This window comes from Crotalus tigris, unplaced genomic scaffold (assembly GCF_016545835.1).
Source record: "Crotalus tigris isolate CLP2741 ecotype Arizona unplaced genomic scaffold, ASM1654583v1 scf7180000018343.506757, whole genome shotgun sequence".
Classification (NCBI taxonomy): domain Eukaryota; kingdom Metazoa; phylum Chordata; class Lepidosauria; order Squamata; family Viperidae; genus Crotalus; species Crotalus tigris.
Window position 1 is genome coordinate 242,427 of NW_024096954.1, and position 27,961 is coordinate 270,387.

At 40.2% G+C, this 27,961-nt stretch overlaps 1 protein-coding gene across 2 annotated transcripts; it reads right to left on the minus strand.

Annotated features, from left to right (window-relative positions):
• Positions 1–27,961, minus strand: GPR173 (G protein-coupled receptor 173). Of its 2 annotated transcripts, none has more exons than XM_039350646.1 (2): positions 26,951–27,961; positions 1–3,397 (listed from the first exon to the last, which is right to left on the minus strand). In XM_039350646.1, exon 2 carries the CDS (start codon positions 3,305–3,307, stop codon positions 2,195–2,197), a length of 1,113 nt encoding a protein of 370 aa, XP_039206580.1. In that variant the 5' UTR covers positions 3,308–3,397; positions 26,951–27,961; the 3' UTR covers positions 1–2,194. The 2 variants fall into 2 exon arrangements, with proteins under 2 accessions (XP_039206580.1, XP_039206581.1); XM_039350647.1 differs by lacking the exon at positions 26,951–27,961 and adding an exon at positions 19,624–19,699.

Below are 27,961 nucleotides of genomic sequence, written 5' to 3' on the forward strand. Positions count from 1 at the left end.
TGCAGTCTCAATTTCTTTATTCATTTCCCCTTTAAAAAACAACAACAATTTTGTTCATGTCTCTTTCCAGAAAAAGCATTCTGGAAATCATCTGTTCATCTGCCATATTTTTCAAATATGGTTCTCCATAGGGTGGCCGTAATGCTGGCCAGTGATTAAGGCCATACTGTGGTGGCAGGACTGGAGGGTAAGACGAACAGTCTTCTTCAGAGGCAAAAGTAAACATCAGAGTCCTTTGGAGGGAAAAAGTTGGGGAAAACCCCAATCTCTACACTAAATTCATCTGGTTCCCCATATCCTGCCCCCAATCCTAGGCTCTGACTCTTCCATCTCCTGAACTAATATTCCCCCAGTTCTTTCCCTGACATGTAGCCCTCTTCCAGTGTCCCATTTGCCTTTTTCATACAATACTGGCAACAATGCCTCTTCCAGGAATCACTCTCCAACACTTATTTTCCCCCTAATCTTTTCTCCCAGCCCATGCCTCCCAATCCCATCCCGTAAGGAGCATTTCATTGCAAACAGTAACCATGTCCATCTCAGCAGAATCAAACTATATGGCTAGGAATTGGTCAGGTTGAATTTAGAGAGTTCCTCCTTCAGAAAATGCAACAATGGGGCAGGTGGGTCATATATCTAAGTATGAACTCAACCAGTCCTAGTTTCTCCGGTTCCAAACCCCAAACTCTACTCACATTTTTGGATGAAAAGAGAATCAGGAATTTTGATTCCTATATTTTCCCTGCCCTCATTACAATTTAGGTGTGACATTTTCTCTCCCAGTTTTGTAACCTGTACACCCATATTTTCTTTTACAGGCTGTTTACCCGCCCCATTTTTTTCTAGGACTGATTTCTATTTTAGTGTTTAGCAGCAAAACTAGGGTGCCTTTTCTAACTCAAGAGGCACGTTGTCCTCCTTCTATCAATAATCCAAAGACCGATAGTTTGTCTGCTGGAATAATGCTGAAATATGGGATTCTCAATTCGGGCAGGTTAGCTTCTTACTTAAATTGTAAACATCTCTCAACAGGAGGTGCAGAAAATGTTGTCATATGTTGCATGGGTAGGATTACTGATGTTTCATGTGTTTTGAATGTTTGCAAGTAGTAAGGGGAAGGGCTACAGAAATACATAAACCTTGTTCCTTGCTTTTCATCTTAGCAGATAGAATATGTACTATGATGCTGACATCATGACTTATGATTTCCATGTAGCCACCTTACATTTATCTGCAGCCTGGATGCATTCTGCTTTGCATATCGATATATCATTTCCCAATCTTAAGGGAAAGGCTTCTCCCCATCACCACTACAGGCCTCTCCCCACCAAATGCTTCTCCTGCATCTTCCTCCTTGCATTGTTCCAGAGTGACATGGTCTACAGGGTCTTGGATTGGTTGCTGCCATGGCAACTGAGGTGGAGTTTCCCAAGCTCCCTGGTTACTGCTTCTGACAGACAAAGAGCTAAGTCATGGCTGGCTCCAAGGCATTCCCTTGAACAATTCTGGCTGCTGCCTCCTTTCCTCCGCCCTCTCTCAGCCCATCCTCCATAGCCCCACAAATTCTGAGATCACATGAAATTTATTTCATTGATGGAGTTACTGGATCAGAAAATTAATCTTCTATAAAAGTACATTCCATCAATAGGGACCCCTTTTCATTGTCACCCTCTAGCTGTAAAACCAAATAAAACCACCGAGTGCAAACTATTTCTGCTCCAGTAAGTGGAATAGTTTTGGCTTTGCTCTGGGAGACCAAACCCCAAAATCTAACTCTGGCCTACTTTCAAAGCAATAATGGGTATTAAGAAGTTAGGGATAGAGTTTTTAAGGGACAGTCTTAAATGATTTGATAGAGTTTGGGGATTATAAAACCAGGAAAGCATAGAATATTTTTCACCTCTTCTGAGAACTGATGGAATACTACTAGGGACCAAATACTGTTGTCATATGACTCTGGATTTACTCCAGAGGAACACAGACCAGAATCCAGCTCTGGTCTCATAGCAGCTAATGGATGATTTTGATAATTGCCCTTAGACAACAGAGAGATCAGAGTGTTTGTGATACAAGTACTCTGGGAGACAATGACCCGTTGCAGGGGAAGAAAAACCTCGTGTGACGTATAAGGAAAAAGAAAAACAAATTCAGTTGGCGTGGGTGGGGTGCATTCTAGCCAACCTTTTAGCATTCCTCACATCACACAGTAAGGCTCTCTGGGCAATTCAGGCTCTGTCCTCCAGCAGGGAATGTGGGCAATCAAGCCTTTCTTGAGGTCTTTGTTGAGTAGAAAGCAAACTATGGGATTGACAGCAGCTTGGGCAAAGCTCATCCAAACGGCTGTGGAGAGGTAGCGGTGGGGGATGCTACAGGCTTTGACAAATACCCTCCAATAGCAGGCCACAATGTAGGGTGACCAGAGCACCAAGAAGAACAAAGTGATGACGTAGAACATCCTGCCTAGCTTCTTCTCAGCCTTGAATTCTTCCATGCCCAGCAATCGCCGATTGGCAGCATGGGCATTCTGCCGTATGCCCAACAATGTAGGAGGCATGGGACCACGGCCAAAGCCAGCAATCCAGTTGGCTGCAGCTTGTCCAGTAGCTCCAGGTCCATGGAACGTCCAGTTCTGGCTGATAGCTGGAACCATTTGGACAGGCTTCATCTTACGATGGCGGTACTCAAAGAGCAGTAGCTTTATATACACCACATGGGTGGCGAAGATCAGCACGGCTAACATCAGCATGAAGCCTAAGGTGTCATTGGCTTTGAAGTAGCGGTGCTCAAAGATGCATTGGTCTTCCTCACGAATGAACTTGTAGGTCCCAACATCAAAGACTGGTGGAAAGGCCATAGCCACTGACAAAGTCCACACCATGCAGATGACAGCAATGCACGTCCAGAAAGTCATGCGTTTGGCATAGAAGCGGTGGTGGGCCACAGCCATATAGCGAGTGACGCTGATGCAGAAGAGGAGAAAGGCAGCATGGAAACAGAAGAGAACAGCCATGAAGGCCACAATCTTGCAGCTCAGTACACTGTAGGTCCAAGCAGAGCCATGGCGGATAGAGACGAGAACAAAAGGAAAGCAAACAGCTGAGCGAATCACATCAGCCAGGCACAGATCCAATAAGAAGTAATACGGGGCCTTGTGGAGGCCACGCTCTTTCAACACCAGCAGTGAGAGAGACAGATTCCCTGCTAGACTCACACAGATGATGAAGCCCAGGAGTAGCAGCTTGGCATATGTGGAAGCTGTACTGGGTGCTGAGCCATGGCCCTCTTCAGTCTCGTTGGCACTGGCCATCTTTAGGCTGGGGAAGAAAAGGGGGAACCTGGGTCAGTGGCAATGTGCCTGGTGATGGCCCATGTCCCCGGTACTAAAGGGAGGCATTCTCTGTAAGGAAAGAAGTAGGAGAAAAATATGGAAAAGGAAGAATTAATCAGTTGTCATATAATAACTTTTTCTCACCATACTGAAATCAAGCCCTAAGATTCTATTCTGGAATAATCATCATCTCACCCATTGAAATCAATGATGGTTGAGAGTCTTTAAAGGAAAAACTTGGGGTTTGGTGGTTTTTTTTGCATAGATGATGAGAATATCTGCACAAATTTATGTTAAAGTGATATCCAGAACATTTTAATGTTCTAAAAATTTGTAAAGTTGCAGGGGATTTGAGAGCTTGGTCAGGAGGGAGGGGAGACACTAGTAACAGATGCAACTACGGTAGGAACACCAAAATGCTATTTCTGGCCTACAGAGACTCTGTCAGTTGTGCCACCCTGAGCACAGTGATTTTCTTACACACACACACACACACACACACACACACACACACACGTTCCTGCCCTTCTTCTAAAAGCTTTTTATACATAATATTCTCTTTTAATCTCACAATACTGCAATTAAATTAAAAAGAGACAACTTATTAAGCCATGATGTCATTAATCATAGTTCACTGCATGTCATAAACAGTGTGTTCCCCCATAATTCTAATTTATAAATTGTACTTTTATCAATTGTACTTTATCATGCTGGATTCATGTCCAGTTAATCCATAAACACTCCTTTTTTAAAACAAGTTATGGCTTAGTAATATGTGAACCCAGTCATTGACTGGCTGGGTAGGGTTTTACGTATAACTATAACTTTACAAACTGATTCCTCACTGATGAGAGACCCTCCCTATCAGCTGCAGTTTCTTATCCTATAGAACAGTGGTTCTCAACCTTCCTAATGCTGCTACCCTTTAATACAGTTCCTCATGTTGTGGTGACCCCCCAACCATAAAATTATTTTCGTTGCTACTTCATAACTGTAATTTTGCTACTGTTATGAATCATAATGTAAATATCTGATATGCAGGATGTATTTTCATTGTTACAAATTGAATATAATTAAAGCATAGTGATTATTCACAAAAATCACAAAGCCCTGGAGTGCACTCATTCATCATTTCATTTCATACATGATATTTATTATTAGTTTCTAAAAGAAGTATCTGGGATCTAAATGGACTCCAGAGGCATTTTACAAAAGATAGATTATGTTTGAGAGTAGTGTTATCCTTCTCATCCAGGTGTTTTTTTTTAAAAAAAAAAAACAGAATCCACAAAAAAATGAAGATTGAGTAGGGCATGAATTCTGAAAAGCACAAAGAAATGTGTTGGTGAATATGTTGTTGCTTTTGGAATCAAAATAGGGAGCCAGGATCTATAACAATTGTGCATTATGTAAGTCTCACATAGGACTTTGAATATTTGGGTTTAGCAATATCAACATTTTATGATTCAGTTGAATTTGAAATCAGACAGTAAACAAGAAGTGCTAACCTAACTTTTCTATTCTTGATTCAAATAAAAGCAAATTAACTGACACTAATTTCAAAAATTAGTTGACCGGATGAATAAGCATTGTAGAAACAATTTAAGTAAAATTAAGATTTTACTTTGTAAACACGATTAGAAGAAATGAGACAGAATAAAGTTATACACAGAAAGTTGTAAGCATGTTATTTAGGATTGAGGGACTTAAATTTGATACAGTGCAGTCTCAAAACCATCCTGATTATTAGAAAGTAAGTAACTTTCAAACCAATGGGCCTTTTTTACATCTCACAACAGGGCAATGAGGCCCCAAAAAGAAATAAAATGTGACACATGCAATCCAAGGCGTGCTGATAATCAAAATCGCAGATTTGGTGGGAAAAAACCCTAACTGAATGAATACTTGTGAAATAAAAACATTGGCAACGTCTGCTCTTACATCCTCTCCCTTCCAACTGAACAGCAGGAAAATAAAACTGATCTACCTCATTAGGTTGCAAGAAAATAATGCAAGTAAAGTCTCATGTAAAAGTCAATCATTACAAAACAAGCAAAGTTGTTTCCAGTCCTCCGATCCCACCTGCCCAAGTGCCTTATTATTTTTTTCACACACACGCCTATCCTCCTCTTGTTCCAACCATTTGCCTTTTCTTACAGATTTTAAAACACAGTATAATTTCTAGGACCCATTTCAGTGTTGATCTAGTTACAAGCAATCTCATGGCCGCATCGGTCCGGCTGTTTTGATCCTCCGAGGGGAGAAATTTCACCAGCACGCCGGAAGGCGGGACGGGGAGAGGGCGGAAAGGCCTAATGAAACCCCGGCTCCCAGCGCTGGGCGGAGACGGGGGGCGCAAGCAGAATACTCCCTCCCGGGCGTCCTTTTTGCCGTTGGGCCAGCTGCCCGGCGAAGGCCGGGGCCTGGCACACGAGCGAGAAGCCTCGGTGGGACAGCGGCAGCCCAGCAGCCATGCCCTTTGCCTGATTGGACGCCCTGTCCCATCCCGCCCTGAGCGGGGACCGATGGTCAGCCTGCTTCACCCACGTGGGGGGGAGGGACGAGACTGAAGGGGGGAGGTGGTTACCTTGGAAAGCCTGCAGGAGCTGCGACGGGCAGCAGGACATAACAGAGGATCGTCCTGATCATCCCGCCAGCCTGCTCCTCCTTCCCCTCCCGGCTGCTAGCCAGCCACGCGGAAGGCTGGCTCCGCCTCGCCCAAACTCCCGGTGGTCGAGGAGGGTGCCCCTCCCCCTCCTTGAGCTGATTGAAGGGAAAATGAGATGGGTGGACTTCCCAAAGTTTAATGGAAGAGAGAGACAGCGAACCATCTGCTTAACTGTATAGGCTCTATCCGCCTGGAGATGGATAGAGGAGCGGTGTCTCGGTTCCTAAGATCATCGGAAATGTGTTTTCCGATGGTCTTAGGCGACCCCTGTGAAAGGGTCATTCGACCCCCAAAGGGGTCGCGACCCACAGGTTGAGAACCGTTGCTATAGAAGAAGCATTTCATCCATTCACTGTCACTTTAAGCCATATTGGAAATGAACCTCATCCTATGTTTATAAAATAAGGATTGTTTCTATCCTGGAAATATTGTGCATTAGAATTCCTCTGAGATTGATTTCCCCCCACAAGATCCTATTTCCAAACTTCCCAAAAAAGCTAAGCAGCCTTCAAAGCTAGCCATTAAGATAGGCTCAAATGCGTGGTACAGATGCAAAGAGCAAGAAAACTGAGAAGATCTAGGATTTACCCACTCCACACATAAATTTACATCAAAAACAAACTAATAAGGTTAGAGGAGAAGGGAGATAAGGAGCTGTCAGAATTCTCAGGAGAAACCTTAACATTTAAACTGGTATGGAATAAATATATGTTTGTAATTTTTGAGTATTCTTCATATGGTTTTTGGGACATGTAGTTAAAACTGTAGATACCAGTTTCATTGGATTTCCCATTCTGCCAAGCTGCTTCATATATTTTGAACTGCAAAAAGTCATCAGAAACATAAAAGAGAGGTTCGCACCACTTCAGCAGAAGCTAATTTTTTTTGTTGCCAAGGCCCAGAATGGACTTCCAGAAGCGGCATCCATACAGACAACCGGTTGTTCACATATTTGAATCCCACCACTGTGCTTATGTATTCAGATCTGTCTGGGAAACAGTTAAGTCTTTATAAATGCAAAACTAGTAGTTAATATATGTTACAATTATTGGGCAAATTCCCAACTTGGGGATGAAGACAATTAAAAGCAATGCCATTAGTCAGTAACAACAGTTTATAATTCTGAGTTTTTTTTGAAACTCAAAACTTTTTTTTATTCTCAGAAGCTCATTTTTATTAACTCTATGAGTGTTAGTACCACTATAAATAAGTAAACTTAAATGGATGTGTTCACCATTTTTTTTACTGCATGTGGGTATTGTTCAGTTCCTTGGCCAGTGTTAGACAGATCCGTTAACAGGAAAAACGGAAAACTTCCTTATATTGAGTTAGAGCATTCATACAGCATTAATGTATTAGGTTAAAATGGTCTGTTATAGTGATGGCAATAGGTCAGACAGCTGCTTTTCCCTGGAATGATACAATATGTACTTTAGTGTATGGAAGAAATTTTATCAGGAACTGCTTATACATGAAGATTTTACTTATTTACTGAAATGCATTTTCTTAAGCAATTCTGAATGAAAATCAAAGGCCAATCTCTGTTCATAGTTGGTCATTCCAGAATAGTAAATGTAAAATAGTACTATAAGAAACAAATTAAATATTTAGTTTCCTGTGAACCCTAGATATCCACTGATACATGAGGCTTCCTTTTACATGAGGGATGTATAATTTAGTCTTGATGTTGAAGCTACCCTTGAAAAATCAGTGGGGCCAGGACAAAAGCTGAAGACATTTGTCTTATTTAATTTCCATTTAAATTGTGTCTATGTGTGCCCATTTGTATCTCCCCCTCTCTCTCATTAAGAGACATACAAAAGAGTTTGACGGACTTTTCTAATGCAAATTTGAAACCATCCAATTATTATAAAGGGCCAGATCTGTCTCTAAAGCAGTGATTCTCAACCTTTCTAATGCCGTGACCCCATAATACAGTTCCCCATGTTGCGGTGACCCCCAAGTGGGTGTGGCCACCAATAAGAGGGAGTAGGACAGCTAGGGAAAAGAGAAAAAAATGGCGGACAGCATGGTTTGGTGACCCCCGTGAAATGGTCATTTGACCCCAAATGGGGTCCCGACCCACAGGTTGAGAACCACTGCTCTAAAGGATCAGCAATCAGTGAGATGAATGGTTGCCTTTTAAAATGCTTCTTACATACTCATAGGTATGCACATAGTAACAAATTCATCAAAATGCACACAAGTGGAAAAATCAGGAGTCAGGTAACACTTGTTCCAACTAACACCTTTTATTAAAAGGCCTAAGTTTATGCTTTTAATAAAATGTGTTAGTTGGAAAAGGTGTTACTAGATTTTCTAATGTTTTGCTATCATAAACTCTTCCTACAAAGCAAACAATTATTGATTTAGCCTGAAAATGCCTGAAATTAGGTTGGGATCTAATTTTTAAGAAATAGGGTTTTTTAATATATACCTGCTATGCACTTTAATCCTAAAAGGACAATAAATTTGTTCATCTTTACTCGTTGTTTTATTCTTTTCCCCTCCCTCCTCATACCTCAGTCTTGTCATGTCCTCTAATGGGATTTGGACTGCACATAAGTACCAGACAAATCTACTTATTTTATTGGGGCAGGATGGGGGGTGATGACAATAGATAGAACTGTGAATCTCCCACACTATATTTACTTTGCTGGTACATGGAAAATATGAAGACAGGTGGCCTTTGTTAGTCACTTACATTCAAGCCTAGCAACCACAGGTAACAAAATTACGGCTAACAAGATCTTGAAAAAAAGATACTTTGTGCATGCCCATCTGCTATTTTGTATGTAAAGTAAAAAAAAACCAGCCCCAAATCACAGATACAGGAAAACATTTATGCATACCAAGCTCTGGCCTCTAATGAAACCAAGGGTCACCAATGTGTCTCCTGGATATTTATTTATTTATTTGTCCTTTCCCCCAAGTGTTAATGCCAGGATGTTAGGTTAGATCAATATGCATGGGTCTCATGGAAGCATTATATAGTGCCTTTCCCCCCTTTTATGAATTAAATTTCTTATGTATTGCTCACCACCCAAATTATGTTTCAAGTGGCTATATAAGTTTAACAAATAAATAATTAAATTTTCTTATACATTGCTGACCACCTAAATTATATGTTTCAAGTGGCTATATAAATTTAACAAATAAATAATTAAATAAATGTCAGATTAACAGATTAGTTGTGAGCAATTGGAAAAACACAGAATTCTAATGAAAACATTTCTATTAAAATTTCTTGGCAGTTCAAATAATAATGCCTGTCCACCTCTGTGTTGTTCTATTATTATATACATCATGGAGATGAGCAATGCCATGTAGAATGAAGAAAAGCATTAGAAGTATAAGCAGGATCAAATCAAGGATGTGGGAAAAAGAAGAAAATTAAATGTCATTTAGACTAACACTATTGCACCATATATATCTATTCTTCCAAGCAATCCTTGTTTTCTCCATATCCATTTTTTATAGGTTGCTTTTTATTCTTCAAACATTTCAGCTTTTTTTAGGATCTCATCAGTTTCATCCAGCCATGATGTCCTCAGTTTTCCTACTCCTCTCAACCATTCACTCTTCTCCATGTATTTAGTCATTCTCATTTATTTTTTGTATATAATCAAACCCTCTCAACACACTTCTTCAGTACTAAAGACTCACTTTTGTTATTTAATTCACAATCATACAGCACTAATTAATTCTTGATCCTATCTTGTTTACCACATATGCAATGTAAGTACTATTTTTTAATGTTTTTCCTCTTATGTAAACTTTCACCATATACCAAAGTATAGGTACAAAGCAATAAGTGGTTACAGTAACAAAACAATGAAGGTCTGAATGCGCTTCCTCCCTCACTACCTTCATGAAAACTAGGGAGGTCTTGTTGGAGACATTGTTCAAGTTACAGATCTGGCCCAGACTCAGAGCTCTTTTATCTGACCCTTGTCTTGCTTGTCACTCTTCCTCCTGTTGCTCCAGGTTATTCCTTCTGCCTATTACATCAACTAAAGAAACATTACACATCATTTTCTTACTCTTTGTTCAGTGTTGAATAATTTGCTATTTATTCTCACGTATGCTTTACTTCCATCATATTCTCTTCTTAATTATATTCTGCAACCAACCTTCATTCAAAATATTCCAAAATTCAAGCCTATTCACCTGATGTTATGCTTCCTGTAAATCAACAATCTTGTGTTGACAGCTTTACCCCCTACACATATAATTAACTTTCTCATATTCATGCGTTTCTCAAAGACTTGAAAGTACAAAAAATGATCTGCACATTTTATGCCTAGGATAAGAATGCACTGCACTTACCAAATTTTGTTCACCATCTCCCTGTGCCATTTCAACTGGAACTGTGTCAAATGCATTTCTCTAGAACATTCAATAAATAATCTCCCTTTAGCTATTGCATTTAGTCCTTGCATTTCCTTTTATGTAAGGAAAGAATAATGGCATTCTGCCAATTGTCAGATACAGATGCAATATTCACACACATGAAATGTTACATGAAGCCATGTAACAAATTATTGACATTTTAACATTGCTCCAGTTATACCTTCTATACCTGCAGCTTTACCATTTTCCAACATTTTTACAGCATTTATGACCTTTCATATTTTTTTGTGGATTCTAATTTTAAAGCATTTATTTCAATTACACTCTTCAGCATAGCACTATCTTTCCCATACAAATCTCTAAAATACTTCTTTCAGTATCCCCTCATTTCAGTTTCATCCTCAATCATTTTATCACTTTTAAGATGAACTGGAGAGTCAGTTTGGTGTAGTGAAAAGTGAAAACCAGAGGACTAGGCCACCCTTAGTCGTGAAAGCTGACTGGGTGAGTTTAAGCCATTCACTTTCACTCAGCCTCCCCCCCCCCCAGGGTTGTTGTTGTGGGGGACATAGAAGCCAAGAGTATTAGTTATGTTTGCTGCCTTGAGTTAGATGTAAAAAGGTGGGATATAATCATAATCATCACCCTCCGTCAGCTGAACAAAATCATCATCTGTCAACTGCAGGAAGATCACCATCCATCAACTGCAAAAGGCAACTTTATTTGTAACAGCTTACATCCTGCAACAATGGTAACTTTAATGGTCAAACAACATCTCCCTATCCCAAGGACCCTTAGGAAGGACTCAATAGATGGATAAAAATGCCAAGTCCAATCTAAACATCTGGCTGACTGTGTGATGAACCACAATAATAATTGTTTACTCTACTGGAAGCTTCTTGTTTAGACCTTTTAATTCATCTCAAAATAAATTTATTTCCATCAAAATGGCTGATTTTCTCTACTTTTTTATTAATTGTTCCTGGGTAATTCTGGACACATTCTTTGTAACTACCTTTTTCTCTCCATCTTTGTTATATAACATTTTGTAGAGTCACCTTGTAGAGTGAGATGAACTGCATATAATAATTAAAAATTAGACATTTTTCTCTTCTAATTCTTTTGCAATAATCATGATCTCACATGTATTTTTTCTCACCCACAGATTATTGCAGTTCATTCTACTGAGGGAAGTTAGCCCAGAGAAGGAAATATTAAAAAGGGCAGAAAAATATATTTTTCCTCAAAAGGACTTTTTAAAACCAAACCTGGCCCCAAATCTATCTCTCTGCCCCAAGCAAGACTTTAGTCCCATACAAATGCAGATATAAAACCATCAGAAAGTTGGAGCCAGAGCAATCAAGAAGACAAAAGAGAAGATCTGCATACCCCACCCAAACTCTAGGATTCATTAGACCCATCACCTGGGAAGCAGGATATGATAATAGGATTAAACCACAGATATCAAGGCCTAGACAAACACTCAGAAACAGCCTCAAAGTTCATGCCACAGGAACAGGAAACTATTCCAAACAAGGCTAGAGAGGGTATAAAAAAACCTACTGCCCATGTGCTCTCTTTCCTCTCCTCTGCTCCTTCCTGCAAGGACTATCTTTCTGCTTCTTCAATAAACTGTAACCTTCTTCTCAAAGCAGTCTCCATGTTGCCTATTTATTCCTGGCTTGGATGAACCAGGATGAAGACTTACTTCTCACACTACCATTCTTTTCAATATTTCCCATTAGTGTAACTCCATACATTTCTGTAGAATTTCATAGCATAATTACTTTCAGAAAAGTTTCACATAATTTTTCCTTTTCACTATTTTTCATTTATGTATTCTTTTATTTATTAAACGAATGTATATAACTGCCCAACACACACACAGTGACTCCAGGCTGTGTACAGCATTAAAAACCCAGTTAAAAATATTTATTTATTAAACAAATGTATACAGCCATCCAATGGTTATTGTAAGGATTATAATTACATTGTATTGTATTGTAATCATTCATATTCATATTTATTTTTTTCATGTTTAGTTGCCTAACTTTGACTTTTCTTTCACTTTTCTTTTTCCTTCATATTTACTTCATTTCCTAAAAACATTCTTGATATATCAAATAACAGTCTATTCCAGGAGTCCCCAGCCCCAGGTCTGTGGACCAGTACCAGGCCGCAACATGCCAGCAACCAGGCCGCACAAACAACCACAGCCCCATCCATGGGATACAGGCAGCACACAAAACCACACATTCTCTGGTCCGTGGAAAAATGTCTCTCCACGGAACCGGTCCCTGATGCCCAAAAGGTTGGAGACCTCTGATCTATCCCACATCCAGAGTTTGTCATCTTGTTTGTATCTTTCATTAATTCTCTTCACTTTTGATTGTAAGCAAGTAAATCAGTCATGCTTTACCAATCATTCCTTTATCATGCATACATAATAGACTTTCTTTGCCAAATAGGTACTACAGCTTACTACCTATTTTTCTTTCTTTAATTTCATACATTTATTCATTTTCTTTTCCATTTGCTCCTCTTTCATCTCAAGCCACAATATTCCATGTGCCAGTGAATACTGACTTCCACCAATATCTTCATTGTTTCATTCAACTTTCATGTAACTCTTTTTAGTAAGATAAAGTGGATGAGGTTACCAACCTTAGTCATACCAATATCACATGCAGCATTCCCTATCAACAGTAGTAGTCAGTTTGGGTATATTTTGTCCATTATGAAACAAACCCAGCCAAAGCCTGGTTTGAGTGCAAGCATGTGCATGCTCTTGTACGCAACGTAGGACCTCTAATTTGGGATACCTCCCAGCCTAACATATGTATAGTTGCTCATGTCCCACCAACTGGGAGATTGGTGCATGTTCTGACATACTCAGGATATCAGCCATTAACTCCTTATTTATGTAGTGCAATAAAAGCAAACCTCTGGATTGTGGGTGCTGCATAAATGTACAAGAAATCCCTCTCATTTATGAAGTTACATTTTCTTATTCAGTTTTCATTATGAATGGATGCGATTTTTATAAGATAATCTACTACTGTTCAAGTCACCGATCAATCTTTTTTTCTGATAGGCAGCAGTTTTTAAGGTCTCATTTGGTAGGTTTTTTCCACATTAGATTTGGTACTGGAGTCTTCCACTTATATAGCCTGAACTATTCTACCACTGAGAAAAACTACCTCTCCAGATACTTGAGAGCATTCACATTCCTAAGACTCACAATAAGCCACCACACAGTGAAAGCCTAGATAAAAAAGGGGAAAGGGAAACAGTCTCCTACTATAAGGACATACAGATCTGTCATGCTTTATTCTGGCACATCACAAACTATCTTGCTATTCCTTTTCTCAGGGAGATATAGCATCAAGTAGCTTATTAAAATCACAAGTTAATCACCAGAGCACTCAGAAAGCATCAAGCTTGAAGTTTATGTTATGCTGAGGGCTCTAGTGATGTTCTCTAAAAGGAACCACATCTAGCTGACACTCTGGTAACCAGTGTGGCAGGACTGGAGCTGATAATGTACAGAGGTCTTTTCTTCCTCTACACCAGTGGTTCTCAACCTGTGGGTCGGGACCCCATTTGGGGTCGAACGACCATTTCACGGGGGTCGCCAAACAACGCAGTCTGCCATTTTTCCCCCCTTTTCCTTAGCTGTGCTACTCCCTTTTATTCTATTGGCTTTTGAAAGCCAATAGAATAGACTCTCTTGAATAGAGTCTAATTCTATTGGCTTTCAAAAGCCAATAGGAATTGTCCAGGCTGTCTCTGCCCTGCTGAGCCCGCCAAAAGTCCCATTCTGCAAACGGTGCTGCACCAGTTGAGTAGTCCTCGACTTACGACCGGTTGAGTAGTCCTCGACTTACGACCGGTTGGGGGTCGCGGCATTAAAAAGTTTGAGAACCACTGCTCTACACTTTTAAACTTCCCTTTAACTATTTTCTGTTTCTAATCTTCTGTATCCTTAAAATGCTAACACTGAAATTATAAGTGGGTACAGATTTTTAAGATACATAGGTAGTTCTTGACTTACAACCATTCATTTAGTGATAGTTTGAAGTTACAATGATACTGAAAAAAGTGACTTATGACCGTTTTTCACACTTATGACCATTGCAGCATCCCTATGGTCACATGATCAAAATTTGGATGCTTGGCTTGCGTAGTTATGACAGAGAGGTCATGTGATCACCTTTTGCAACCTTCTGACAGGCAAAGTCAAAAGGAAAGCCACATTCACTTAGCAACCACATTACTAACTTAAGACCTGCTCTAATTCACTTAACAACTGTGGCAAGAAAAGTTGTAAAATGGGCCAAAATTCACTTAACTGTCTCGTTTAACAACAGAAATTTTGGGTTCAATTGTGGTCGTACCTGCACCATTTTACCTTTCCAAAAATATTACAAGAAAATGTCTGTAATAAGGCTTTTTGCCAAGTACTGCTGAAGTCAGCTGTACCCCTATCTGGCCCTTCGCAGATTTGTACCATGATTAAACAGGTATGGGAACTGTATCTTTCATATTTAGTACATACTGTTACAAATACATATTATATGAGACATGTATCTTGTATTCTTATTATGCAGCTCCAGTTAGAATTATACTTAGGATTTCTGAATTAATCCATTGAAAAGGCTGACATTGTAGCCTCTTAGCCTTTCCAGTCATTCCTGCATTATCTTGGTAATGTATGAGAATGTCTTTGCCCAAGAATTCTTTATTTAACCCTCATTCTTTAGCAGTAAATTCAGTTAAAAACTTGTATATTTAAAGACTGGGCCATAACAAATAAAGCAGTGGTTTATTCTATAACATATCTAATTGAGGACACACATAACATGTGGAAGTACCCAACTATATGTATCAAATGACATCTAAAAATGAGAGGTTAGCATGAATTTCTTGCTGAGGATGTCAAATCGGATCTGCCTAGTCTAGGTCCCACACTCCAGTAGTTACCTCACAAGGAAGATAACTTATTGACAGGGAAGATAAGTTATTGAGAGGCTTCAAGCAATGCTCACATACCTTCTGAATAAAACATGCAAGGGGAATATGGGGCCACCCAGGAAACTACCTCAGAATCCTTTACATCAGTGGTTCTCAACCTGTGGGTCGGGACCCCATTTGGGGTCGAACGACCATTTCACGGGTGTCGCCAAACAACGCAGTCCGCCATTTTTTCCCCCCTTTTCCTTAGCTGTGCTACTCCCTTTTATTCTATTGGCTTTTGCTGAGCCTGCCAAAAGTCCCATTCTGCAAACGGTGCTGCACCAGTTGAGTAGTCCTCGACTTACGACCGGTTGGGAGTCGCGGCATTAAAAAGGTTGAGAACCACTGCTTTACATGGTGGTAGGGAATCCTGATCTAAGTGGAACCTAGAATCCCAGGTTTTGCAAAGGAATTCTGCATCCATATGTCAACATGTGCCTGCAGTCTTTTTTCACACACTAAAGATTGATTGATTGATACTTCATACTTCCAAACCACATCTCCCTTGGATTCATGGATTGTGTGTGGCCTGAGGCAAGATAGAGGGGTGGGTTCCACTTCCCATGAGGGCATCTAGCCTCCCTCCCCCTTTGTTTTAGTGACACTCAGTAGATAGCCTTTGACTGGAAGAAAAAGAACTTTTACAGGAGATTTTCCTGCACTGTACATTCATATGTCTAAGCTGAGTGTGCCATCCCATAATATGCCCACCTGCAAATATATTTTCAGTGTCCTGATCATAGCAGCAGAGAAAGGGAGAGTAAGTGTTTGCTAGAATTTGTAAAACAGATTGAGCTGTGTCATGTAGTTTCTTCAGACTGACTCATCTGCATGGATACTGAATTAGTCACACCCCCACAAACACCACTTCTTGCCCATCCTTGCCATCCACAGCAAAAGTATTGCATGCATACATGGGGCTGTTTACAAAGCATCAGTGTATTACAACAGTCATTTTAACTCTTTGAGATGCCCTCATCTGATACATTCCTACCAAGTGACAAGGACAGCATTATGACTACATTCTGTCCCCAGATTACTAATCAGAAATATTGAAACACTGCACATACAATGGATTGATTCACACCTAACATAAGATAATGTTTTACAACTACTGTTTGTCCGTCATAATTTCCTGACTTGCAAATATGCTAAGCCATAATGCAGGGATTGGGAATGTGCTGCCCATGTATAGGTATTATGGTCATAAATTGTTATGTGGCTCACTATGTAACCATGCCTGATTTTACACTCCTTTTTTGTGGTAGTTGTTAGGCAAAAGCCGCAGATGTAAAATAAACCCATTTTCTTGAATGGGTGTTTTTTGCCAGAAACCTGCAAAAAAAGTAAAAAAATCATGGTCATGTGATTATAGAATGCTGCAAATGGCCATAAATGTGAACTCGTTGCCAAGTGCCCAAAATGCAATCACATGACCATGGGATGGGGGTGCAATTCTCAGAGATCTGGAACTGGGTCATAAGTAGTTCTGGGGGAGTGCGCTGTAACTTCAACTTGTCGCTAAACAATTACCTGTATAATAGTTGCAATTTCCCTAATACAGTGGTTCTCAACCTTTCTAATGCCGTGACCCCATAATACAGTTCCCCATGTTGTGGTGACCCCCAAGTGGGTGTGGCCACCAATAAGAGGGAGTAGGACAGCTAGGGAAAAGGGAACAAAATGGTGGACAGCATGGTTTGGCGACCCCCATGAAATGGTCGTTCGACCCCAAATGGGGTCCCAACCCACAGGTTGAGAACCACAGCCCTAATAGTACCCACAGCTAACCCTAGGCCTCTGTTCCAGAGATCAGGCAGCATAATAAAGAAAGGGTGCTTCTGGGGTCCACTACATTAAATTGTTAAATTGAGAGGATCTGGAGTGCCCCACCATCTGCTTGATGTTACTGGATGGAGATACTGTTGGAGACAGGCAGTCCTTCAGATAACCTTATGCTATGATGAGTGTCATATGTATATATAGAGAGAGAAAGTAAAAGAGAAACAGAAAGAGAGAGAACTAGAAAAAGTTTATTGCATCTGCTAGATTTCACCTCTTGTGCTTAACATGTCAAACATTCGGAAAATGCCTAAATGATTATCGGCATGTCATACCCCCATCCTGAACAACAAAGAAATAATTCTCTATCTCACCCACTTATCTAAGATTCTAAGCCACACTGAACAGCGGAACCTGGTAGCAGCGTTCAGGCTGAGCAGCCCTAGCACCACTGGTGTGTCACTAAAACACTGTGGTGTCTCACCTTTGACACGTGTCACTGATTTACCATCTATGGCAGTGGTTCTCAGCCTTTCTAATGCCGTGACCCTATAATACAGTTCCCCATGTTGTGGTGACCCCCAAGTGGGTGTGGCCACCAATAAGAGGGAGTAGGACAGCTAGGGAAAAGGGGGAAAAAATGGCGGACTGCATGGTTTGGCGACCCCCGTGAAATGGTCATTCGACCCCAAATGGGGTCCCGACCCACAGGTTGAGAACCACTGATCTATGGGCTTAACAAATCTGTTTCACTTTAAAACATTGCTTCCCTCAAAATAATAGTCAAACATTTCTTATTTATTTTATACCTTGCCTTTCTGCTCCATTAAGTCCTGAAGATAAATAATGAAATTGGGCCCAGCTACTTCTAGTTCTGGTTCATATGCCCTGCTACATTCCCTGTAGCACAGTGTTTCTCAACCTTGACAATTTTAAGGCATGTGGACTTCAACTCCCAGAATTCCACAGCCAGCAATGCTGGCTGTGGAATTCTGGGAGTTGAAGTCCACATGCCTTAAAATTGTCAAGGTTGAGAAACACTGCTGTAGCACTAGACGAAAAGTATGTTGCAAAAAAGTTGTCTACCCGTGGGCGAGGCCAACCCAACAAATGACTTAATGAGACGTAAGTGTCCCCGTGAGCTAGGAGAAATGTAATTTTTCTACATGAATTAAGCTTTTCAATATGTGAAAATCATAAATTAATGAGGATTTTTAGGATTTGTGTTCTTATGTCAGCTTGATATTAAGGGTCACCTATTCTTATGCCCCTCTTTCCCAAGAGCAATTTTCTGAGAGAAACTTCAGTCTCTCGAGAGTCTATGTAATATATAGCTGGGGATTAGATTCAATTCAACTTCTTTGTTGCTGTACACACTACAATAGCATTGGGGCATTCCGAAAAGTTGACCATGGAGGATTGCATTTTTACTAGGTTTAAGAAATGAGATTTTTAAAAATGCATTTTCAAAATGTTGCTAATGTGTATTGCTATTAAGTTAAATAACAGAGGGGAGAGGTGCATATTTACTCTAGGGATAGCCCGGATAAATATACATAAAAACACTAGGACACAACTTCCTTTTTCTGATTTCCTGTTCAGAATTTGAGTCTCAGTCAGCTATTTTGTAAAGAAGACATCCACTATGAGAGATTAAACATTAGTCAACAGTTAACGTAAGTTAATGCAGGAGACTCTATGACATAGGAGATTAATGAAGAAAAGCTTCCAGTTACGGTATTTGTAATAGTAGGAGGATGAGAACCTTCTTTCATGAAAATAAGAATATTGTCAGTCCATAACAAGCATCATTATTTTCACCTGAAATCCACTTTGTTTCAGGAGCTGAAAAAGTAACAGCTGTTTGACCTGGGAGAGTGCACAGAGGGACTTCTCCAAAATTCATGGCTGAGACAAAAAAACTGAATACATCAAGTGGAAAAGTGGTAGAATTCCTGTTTTCCAGACAAGCCTTCTACAACCCCAGCAACTGCCCAATATGCACAATATACAGTCAGGGGTAAAACTTGCCGTCACATACAAAGTGAAATGGGGGGGGGGGGAGGAACATCTATTACATTTTTGTCCAACAGAATTCTACTAATGGCACAGAACACTTGCCAGAAAAAAGTAAAAGGTATGAAAGGATGGGGAATAAAGTTTTGTTGATAACCAAAACAACAATTGAAGATAAATTCTGCAGTAAATTCAGCTTAACAAACAAATATAATGAGGTAACTGCTTATGGGCAGATTAGTTTCCATTCCTTAGCATTCAGTTAAATGCTAATGGTCCTCAAGATGTAATATATAAGGTAATATATAAGCTGAAAATAAGCCCTAGTTTGATTTTGGGGGGTGGGCCTAATATAAGCCCTACCCCCAAAATAAGTCCTAGTTTTGAGGCAAGGCACAGACCTAAAAATCAAGCTGGGGTGGGGGTGTGGAGCTGCCCCACGCGCCCCATACCCACTTACCTTGCAGTCAGGCCTCTCCTTGCAGGCCCACTTCTCCTGAGGAGTCTTCTGCAGCCAGGCCTGCATTTATCACTCACAGGCCTTTCCAGAAGGCCACTGCAGCCGAGAACCGAGCTATGGATTGAATCCATAGCTTGGTTCTGCAAGTCCTCTGCAGCTAAGAACTGAGCTATGGATTGAATCTATAGCGCAGTACTCAGCTGCAGAGGCCTTCCAGAAACACCTGTGAAATGCAGGCTGGAATGCAGCTGCAGAATAAAGCTGTTCCTTCCACTGCAGAAGAAGTGGACCGGCTGGGCGGGGCTATCAGTGCAGGAGGTGAGTATAAAAGCCACCCCCGAAAATAAGACCTGGTGCCTCTTTTGGAGGAAAAAAAAAGACCGGGTCTTATTTTCGGGGAAACACAATGTATATAAACCACATTTTAACCTAAAGAGAACCATGCCTCTTGAAATAAAAGTTTTCAAATGCCCATTTGGTCTTAGTGTCCCTTCATTCTGAGCAATGCTTCCTTCCATGATACAATATTAGAGATCTCATCTGTACTATAATGTCTCATCCCCAAATATTACCTAACTGATAAATATAGGACCAGCAACTTTTGAAGCCACTTTCAGTTCTGCTCAGTGACGTGCCTTCTCCAGTATTATTTCTTCTCTAGCTTCTATTGCTACTCACCTCATTTTGTTCCCTTCTCTTAACTGCTACCCACCATTATCCTATTAACAAATATGACCTTTCTCTGTAGATACAGGAGAGTTAGAATTAGAATTGTTATAGTGGTTTTCCCAAGAAGGAAAACAGTTTGTCCCTTATTCTCTTTGCAAGTCTGCACATCTGTTTGGAAAAGAATTGACCAGTGTTTGAGACAAGCCATTCCTGGGACCAGCAGAAATCTCTTAATCATCACCATTTTATTGGCAGAAATAAGATGAGCTCCTCACCATCCTAAAAGGCAGGGTAGGCAGAAAATCTGCTGAGAAGGGAAAGAGGGAAGGATAAGATAGAAAGCAAAAGCAGGGAAAAATAGACTGAGGAAATTCATTGGTGGAATTATTACCTCCAGGGTATTGTTCTAGGATAGTATTTCTCTACTTTGTCAACTTTAAAATGTTTGGACTTCAACTCCCAAAATTCCTCCACCTGCATCCTGGGGAATTCTGGGATCTGAAGTCCACACATCTTAAAGTCGATGAGGTGGAGAAATATTAGTAAACTATGGGAAATCAGTAAAGACCATCAAATATTTCAACCTCTTTCATGTTGTCTCTGGTACCCTGACACTTACAAAGAGGAGAAGGAAGGCAGAAGATTCAGCTTGGCTTTGAACAAGGCTTCCCTTATTTCTGTCCCTCAGCCTTATTGACACCCTTGTTAGTGTTTAGCTTGCGGATCAGAAAGAGAAGTTAATTTTGTAAAGGCTTTCTAAATGTGATAGCAAGTTTAGTGAACTCATTCATGTTCTAACCATCAAAGTAGCCCCTAATCTGATGTTTGCAGATACATAAAGACCTACTTGCATGAAGGCATTTTACTTGCATGGTAAAAATCCATTACAATTTTCAGCAGTTTTACACAATGTATGATTTATGATTCCATGTTCCATCATCTTCTCACAAATCCACCCCATACACATTCTTGCTGCTGTTCACTATTCAAGCCTTTTCTCTATCCCAATCTCCCCCATCTTGATACTCAGAAGTTGTCTTGGGACTGTAATAATAATCCACAACCATAATGAGCAAAGGCTGAGCTGGGAGTTGCAGTCCCAAGATAGCAGATTGGCAAAGGCTTTTCTATGTTGCACAATGCTTTGCTAGCATCTGAATAGTGTTCCTGTTGGGCTTTTTTTTCCTTGCTCAGATTCTCTATCCTATTGTCCCATATTAAGCTGTTTCAACCACCTAAACATAATAAAAGGGCCATCTGATTTAAACTAGGCTTTCTCCTGTCCTATTACATGTAGCTTGGTTCACTTACTTGGATCTTCTGAAAGAAACGTCTGTTTATGGTCCATTGGTTTGAATTGCACAGATTGATCTAATAGGGAAATGTGATAATTCTGGCTTGCAATGAAGTACTTTTTCCCAACCTGACAGTTTCCGGGCTGCAGTAGGTGACCCTCCAAATCTATGGTCATCAGTTAGTCTGACAAAAGGACAAATTTATATGGATATGGGGACATAGGAACATAATAATAATTGCTAGATACTGGGCCAACTACTCCAGTAATCTGTCCTCACAGCGGCCAGCCAACTCTATACAGAAACCCAATAGTGTCTCAACAGTGGCCATTAGTAGCCATTAATCCCCACAACTTTCCTGAATTGGTCCAACCCTGTTTTGAAACCAGTCAAGCTGGTAGTCAGCACCACATCTCATGGTAGTGAATTTCAAAATTCAATTACATGTTGTGTTAAAAAAATTTTTTTTATCTGTCCTGATTCTTCCTGGATTCAATTTCATTAAGTGACCTCTGTTTCTAATACTTTAGGAGGGGGAAAATAATTTCTTGCCCAATTTATCCACAATTATACATAATTCTGTACACTACAAACATGCCCCTTCTCCTTGCTAAACTAGAAAACCTCAAATATCACTATTTTCTTCATAGGGACCTTCTTTAGCTCTACTATATCCTTTCTGAGCTGTAGCAGTTATAACTGCATACAATATTCCAGATACAATTGCACCATTGATATATATAATGGCCTTATAAAACAGGTACTCCTCAACTTACAACAGTTCATTTAGTGACCATTTGAAGTTATAATAGCATTGAAAAAAGTGACATGACCGTTTTTTACACTCACAACCATTGCAGCATCTGATCAAAATTCAGATGCTTGACAACTGACTCATATTTATGATGGTTGCAATGCCCTGGGGTCATGTGATCCGCTTTTGCAACCATCTGGCAAGCAAAGTCAATGGGAAAGCCAAATTCATTTAACAATCATGTTACTAATTTAACAACTGCAATGATTCACTTAACAATTGTGGCAAGAAAAGTTGTAAAATGGGGCAAAACTTACTTAATAATTATCTTGCTTAGCAACGGAGGTTTTGGGCTCAGTTGCAGTCCTCAGTCAGGCACTACTTGAACTTTATTTTGAGTGCTTTTTCTTATTATCCCTAACATATTTTTGGCCTTTTACAGCACATATACACTGTATCAACACTTTCATTTCTCTCCTTATCAGTCATTATTAGTTCTGTTCCCTTTAGGGTTTAGAAATACCTGAAGACAGGAGCCACAACTATTTTAAGTCCCTGGTATTTGGCCCAACTCTTGATCCCTGAACTAGATTTTCCCCTCATATGGCAAATTATTCTAAATTCTAAACTGTAGATCATCTCTAAAAACCCCTTTGCACAGATGAGTCCCTGTAAATATGAGGACAAAGTACTTTCATGAGAACTTTCACAAGAATAGAAGGGGTGAAGGATCACAGTCAAGGCCAAGCATTGGTACTGAAGGAGTGGTCTTTGCTATTTGTTTCCTTGCAGACATTTCAGTACTCAGCTAGGTAACATCCTCAATGATAGAAGGGAGTGAATTTGATCTCCATTTATATGCAAGTAACTTGTCCTGTCAGTGTTGGTGAGTTTGTTCTTGATGGTTCCTTGATGGGGGTACTGCTTACTGCTTGATGGTTGACCTGATATTAATCCTACTGTTAATATCTGCTTATCTGCAGAGATCTGTTGATTACATGAACACCTAGATAAGCAGAGATTAACACCAGGATTGATACCAGGCCAACCATCAAGCAGTAAACAATACCCCCATCAAGGAACTAACAACTCAAAAAAACAATCCAACAGTGTAAACAACAGCCTAATCAAGGTACCATCAAGAATAAATTCACAACATTGACAGGGCAAGTTACTTGCATATAAATGGAGAGCAAATTCACTCCCTTCTATCATTGAGGATGTTACCTAGTTGGGTAATGAAATGTCTGCAAGAAAACAAACAAGCTCAGAGACCACCAAGGACCCCACAGTTTAATCCTGAGCTACAGATGTTCTTTTCTGGATTGGCACCTGTCAGCCATAATGGAAAGTGGGATGTCAATCCGGAGCTGCATTCTTCCACAGTAACACCTATTATTATAATCAGTACTGACACATTCAAATAACATTGGTAAAATACATTTAGTAACATGGCTGCAGTTCATATTAGACTGCTTCATTAACCTTTGAATAATCTTGAAGGCATCCAGAAATGCCTGGGCCTGAATTCAGGCACAAAATGAGACACATCCATTCTAACCTGAGGCATATAAAGATTTGGGTCTTTCCTATTCCATGTGTATATACAGTGATACAAATATAAAGGGGAAGGTCCTATTGAATGGTTGACAGGGCAACAAATGTTAATCTTTCTGCCTATTCCATTTTACTGATTTATCTCATCTGGATGATCTATGAATAATTATTCTCAATATGAATGGCAAATGCATCACTGTTAAAATTATACAGAATTTTACAATTAGGGGTACACATAGTTTTGTGGAATCTGAATGAATTGTAGAATTGTATAATTCAATGAAATGATACTCCACCCAATTCATGAATAAATCAAGAAAAAATATGATTTATAAATTAATACATACATTTATGCAACAATGAACCCTTGTTCACTAAATAATGTTCAATCACAAAAATGGTGTATATATTTGGGTGACCTCTTCTAAAGAGGTCCCAGGCAATGCAAATGCTACAATAAGAGAAATTTCTAACATAATTATAAAGAGAAAGTTCTACTGAAATTAGGATTTATCGACTGAATAAACCTTAGAATTGTATTGCACAACACACTCATTCAACACTTGGACACATGTCCTCATGTATGCCTTACATCCACACTTATACATTCATTTACATACAGTGATTATTTACACATAGTTAAGTGATACTTCCAGTGAAATATACCTGCTACAATAAACTAATGAAAGCTGATTCATATACTATTCCACATAAAAACACATTTTTCTCACCAGTTTTTCTATACATAAGCACTTTGAGTATTTATTAGCAAGAAAAAAACAATAGTTAATAAAAAGTCCTAGTAAGATTAAGCACCTATTACTCTCTTAACCATAGAAATTATAGATCTACTTTAGTGACTAGAATAACTGAAGTTTCTATTTAAATTAACAGTTGGTTTATTAAGATCTTAGACAAAAGCAAATAAATATAAATTCCTGATGTTATTGTAGGAGATTATCTTGTGACATATAATTGGTTTACTGCTAATTTTTAAGCAGGAATTTATTAAGTATAGATATTAAGCTCTCCAGACAGACCAGCAACATTTTCTTTACATCAGTGATAGTGGAGTAATGTAATTATCTAAAGTTATATTATTTCTAATTGACTAACAGTTTATTCAATTTTGCAAATAAATTAGTTATAGTTACTAGCACATGACTATTCTTTACTACTCTAACTTCCAAGTTTATATCCTTATTTAATCTCTGAAGTACAACTAAGTAACTTTTATGAAGTTTTCTAGCTAATTATATAATGATTTATTAATCAAAGATAAGTGGCTATTTATGATTATTTATATCTCACCTTTCTTTCAGGGTTCAAGGTTATATCCATGGCACTCTCTCTTTTCCTTTACCCCAAAAACAACAACCCTGTGAGACAGGTTGACCTGACAGAGTGTGACTAGCTCAAGAATGAAACACAAATTTATTTCTCTATAAGCACATTTGTTGGAATATTTGTTCCAGAAGAAATTTGTCTTTGACAGAACTTTAGATGGCAACCTAAAGATAGTAGCATTGAGCTCGACACCTCTGAATTAATATCAGGGTGACACAAAACAAGGTTTTTATTAATATTTCTTTATTGTAGTTTGTGGTAGGGATTTCGATCCAGATGTTTTCAGATGAAATATTTATGTTTTACACATAGCTTACTACCAATTTCTGTTAAAGCATCAGGTGGGTGGGAAGTGAGAGAGGATCAATACCTTGTCTCAAAATCAATGTACTTCTTTTGACAAAGCAGCTCATCAAACTGAAGAAAGAATCCTTTAGATTCGGTTAATAGCTTGCTAAACACAAGCAAGGCCTAATGGATGAGAACAAAGGGATTTCACATTTTTCCCGCCCTCAATCTACTTCATCATTCTGCACACATTGAACTTTAGGTGTTATATTTGTATTAGCAATCTCAAGTAGGAAAAAAAATAACATATATACTGGGGGATTGTTGCCAAAGTGTCTCACTTTCCTAGTCAGGATCAAGCCTAGGTAATTGCTCCTCAAGTGAGGGTTTGGAAGTGGGATGATGAGCTTTCAGCATGAGATGCATTCAGTCTTTCTCCTCTGCCTTCCATGCTTTTGTAGAAATGCCTATATAGATACCCTGGAGGAAAAGCCACCATGGATTGAAGAATGGGTGGGGGTCGAAGAGCAACAGGGCGGAGAGGACCAAAAGATTAGCAAGCAGCAAAAGAACTGGGATCAGTGTAGTTTTTGCAAAATGGAAATAAGACTCCCACACCCAGCTCGATCATGAGCACATGAGAATGATAAAAAAAAAGCTGTCCCCACCCTTAGCTTCCTCCCCCCCCCCATGTAAAGGAAAAGAGGAAACAGGTGGTGGCTCCATGGAGACATCTGAAAAGGAGTGAAATGGAAAAGCAATACAGGGGAGGAGGCAGGAAGACAGAGATGGATGAGTAGGAGGAGAGGGGGTTTCCTATTGTGGCGGCTAGGATGCAGGGTGCATAGGATAGGAAGCAGATCCATGTGTTTGTCTCTTGCTTTGGGAGAACAGAAATAGCAATAAGAGGATCTATGGTAGAGATAAGGGAAGAGAAACATATGAAAAAAAGGCTGGAGGGGAGTTCACAAGGAATGGTCATAGACAACAATCCTGCATCACCAGTTTTGAGCATGCGGTTTTGTCTGGTGACTGGGCCTGCTCACCTCCACTTCTCCAGTCTGGATAATAATGGAGTGGTAGAAATACTATCCCAACTGGCTGGCTGAGGGTACATGAAGATAGATGGATGGCACTGGAAAGGGGAGAGAAAGCAAAGAGCCTGCCTCTCGATCCACTCTACCCTGTTCTGGTAGCTCTGGGTTCACACCCTATCTAGGGAGGCTGGCTAGGAATGCCCCAGAACTGTTGCCTTGGAGACAGGGCCAGTCCTTCTCCCAGGGAGAAATGGGGCTAGAGAAACTGCCATTTCAAAGGATCGCCCCCTCTCCCTTCCTGCAGGCCATGAGCCTGCCCCCTCCCTCTACTGTCAACCTGGATAAGGTATAAGGAACTGGAAAATAATCCAAGCCTTTACCGTTTTTTTTTCTTCCGATGATGCTGTTTAGGAGAATGGCAAAATCAGCCCTTGCTGTGTAGAAGAAGGAGGGTTGATGGGGATGGAGAGCAGAGTCTGCCACCAGCTTAAAGGATGCATCCAGAACAACTGAGCTCCGTTTGCCATGTCTGGACCAAGGTTACTCCATCATTTTTTTTCTGTGAAATTCAGGCTGGTCTGGTCTGACTCCCCAAACAGACAGCAGCAAAATCCAGTTTATTAGGTTTCCTTCCACAGGGTCCCACCTAGATCAGTCCATTTCCATTAAAATCCAGCCAGCAGGAACCCCCTCCGTTTAAGCAAAAAAAAATCCAGACTGATCCATTCTTATGTCAAAAAAACAGGCGCTCACCAATTCTTCCAGGGATTACTTTCATCAGGGTAACCAAGGCATCAGATCGCATTACACCCCAATCGAGTCTGTCCTCAAATCTCACAGCTCTCGAAAATTGGCTGTGGATCGATTCATTTTTTTCAATGGGATTCCACCAGGAAGGACCCCACATTCAACGGCTCCTGTCGAAGTGGAAGTCAAGCCATCTTGGTCCCGTCTACCGGAAGATTCTTTAGCATGGGAGGGGGAGAGGACTTTAGGCCCCAGCATCTCCGGGCTTCATTGGGAGAAGCCATTGGTGGTGATGGAAGTCCAGGTCCGCGAGACGGCTGCCATGGAAAAGAGGAAAGGGCAGCGTGTTGCAGGAAGCGGCGTTGGATGAAATGGCTGTGGAAGCTAACAGGGAGGACAATGGACAGAGATAAGCGTGCCCGCTCGCGCGCCCCCCGTATGTCTGTGTTTGAGGACGCGCTCGCGCTCGCGCCCGCCTGTACGTGTGTGAGTGAGAGTGTGAGAAGGTGCGGGAGAGGGAAGCCTCGGGAATTTCCGGACAGCTTCGGCCCCAGCGGCGGAGGGAGGGATTTGGCCAGGAGAGAGCATCCTTTTTCACTTGCAAGACCAAGAGTAGCTGGTGGAAAGCACCAAGCGCCTCTGGG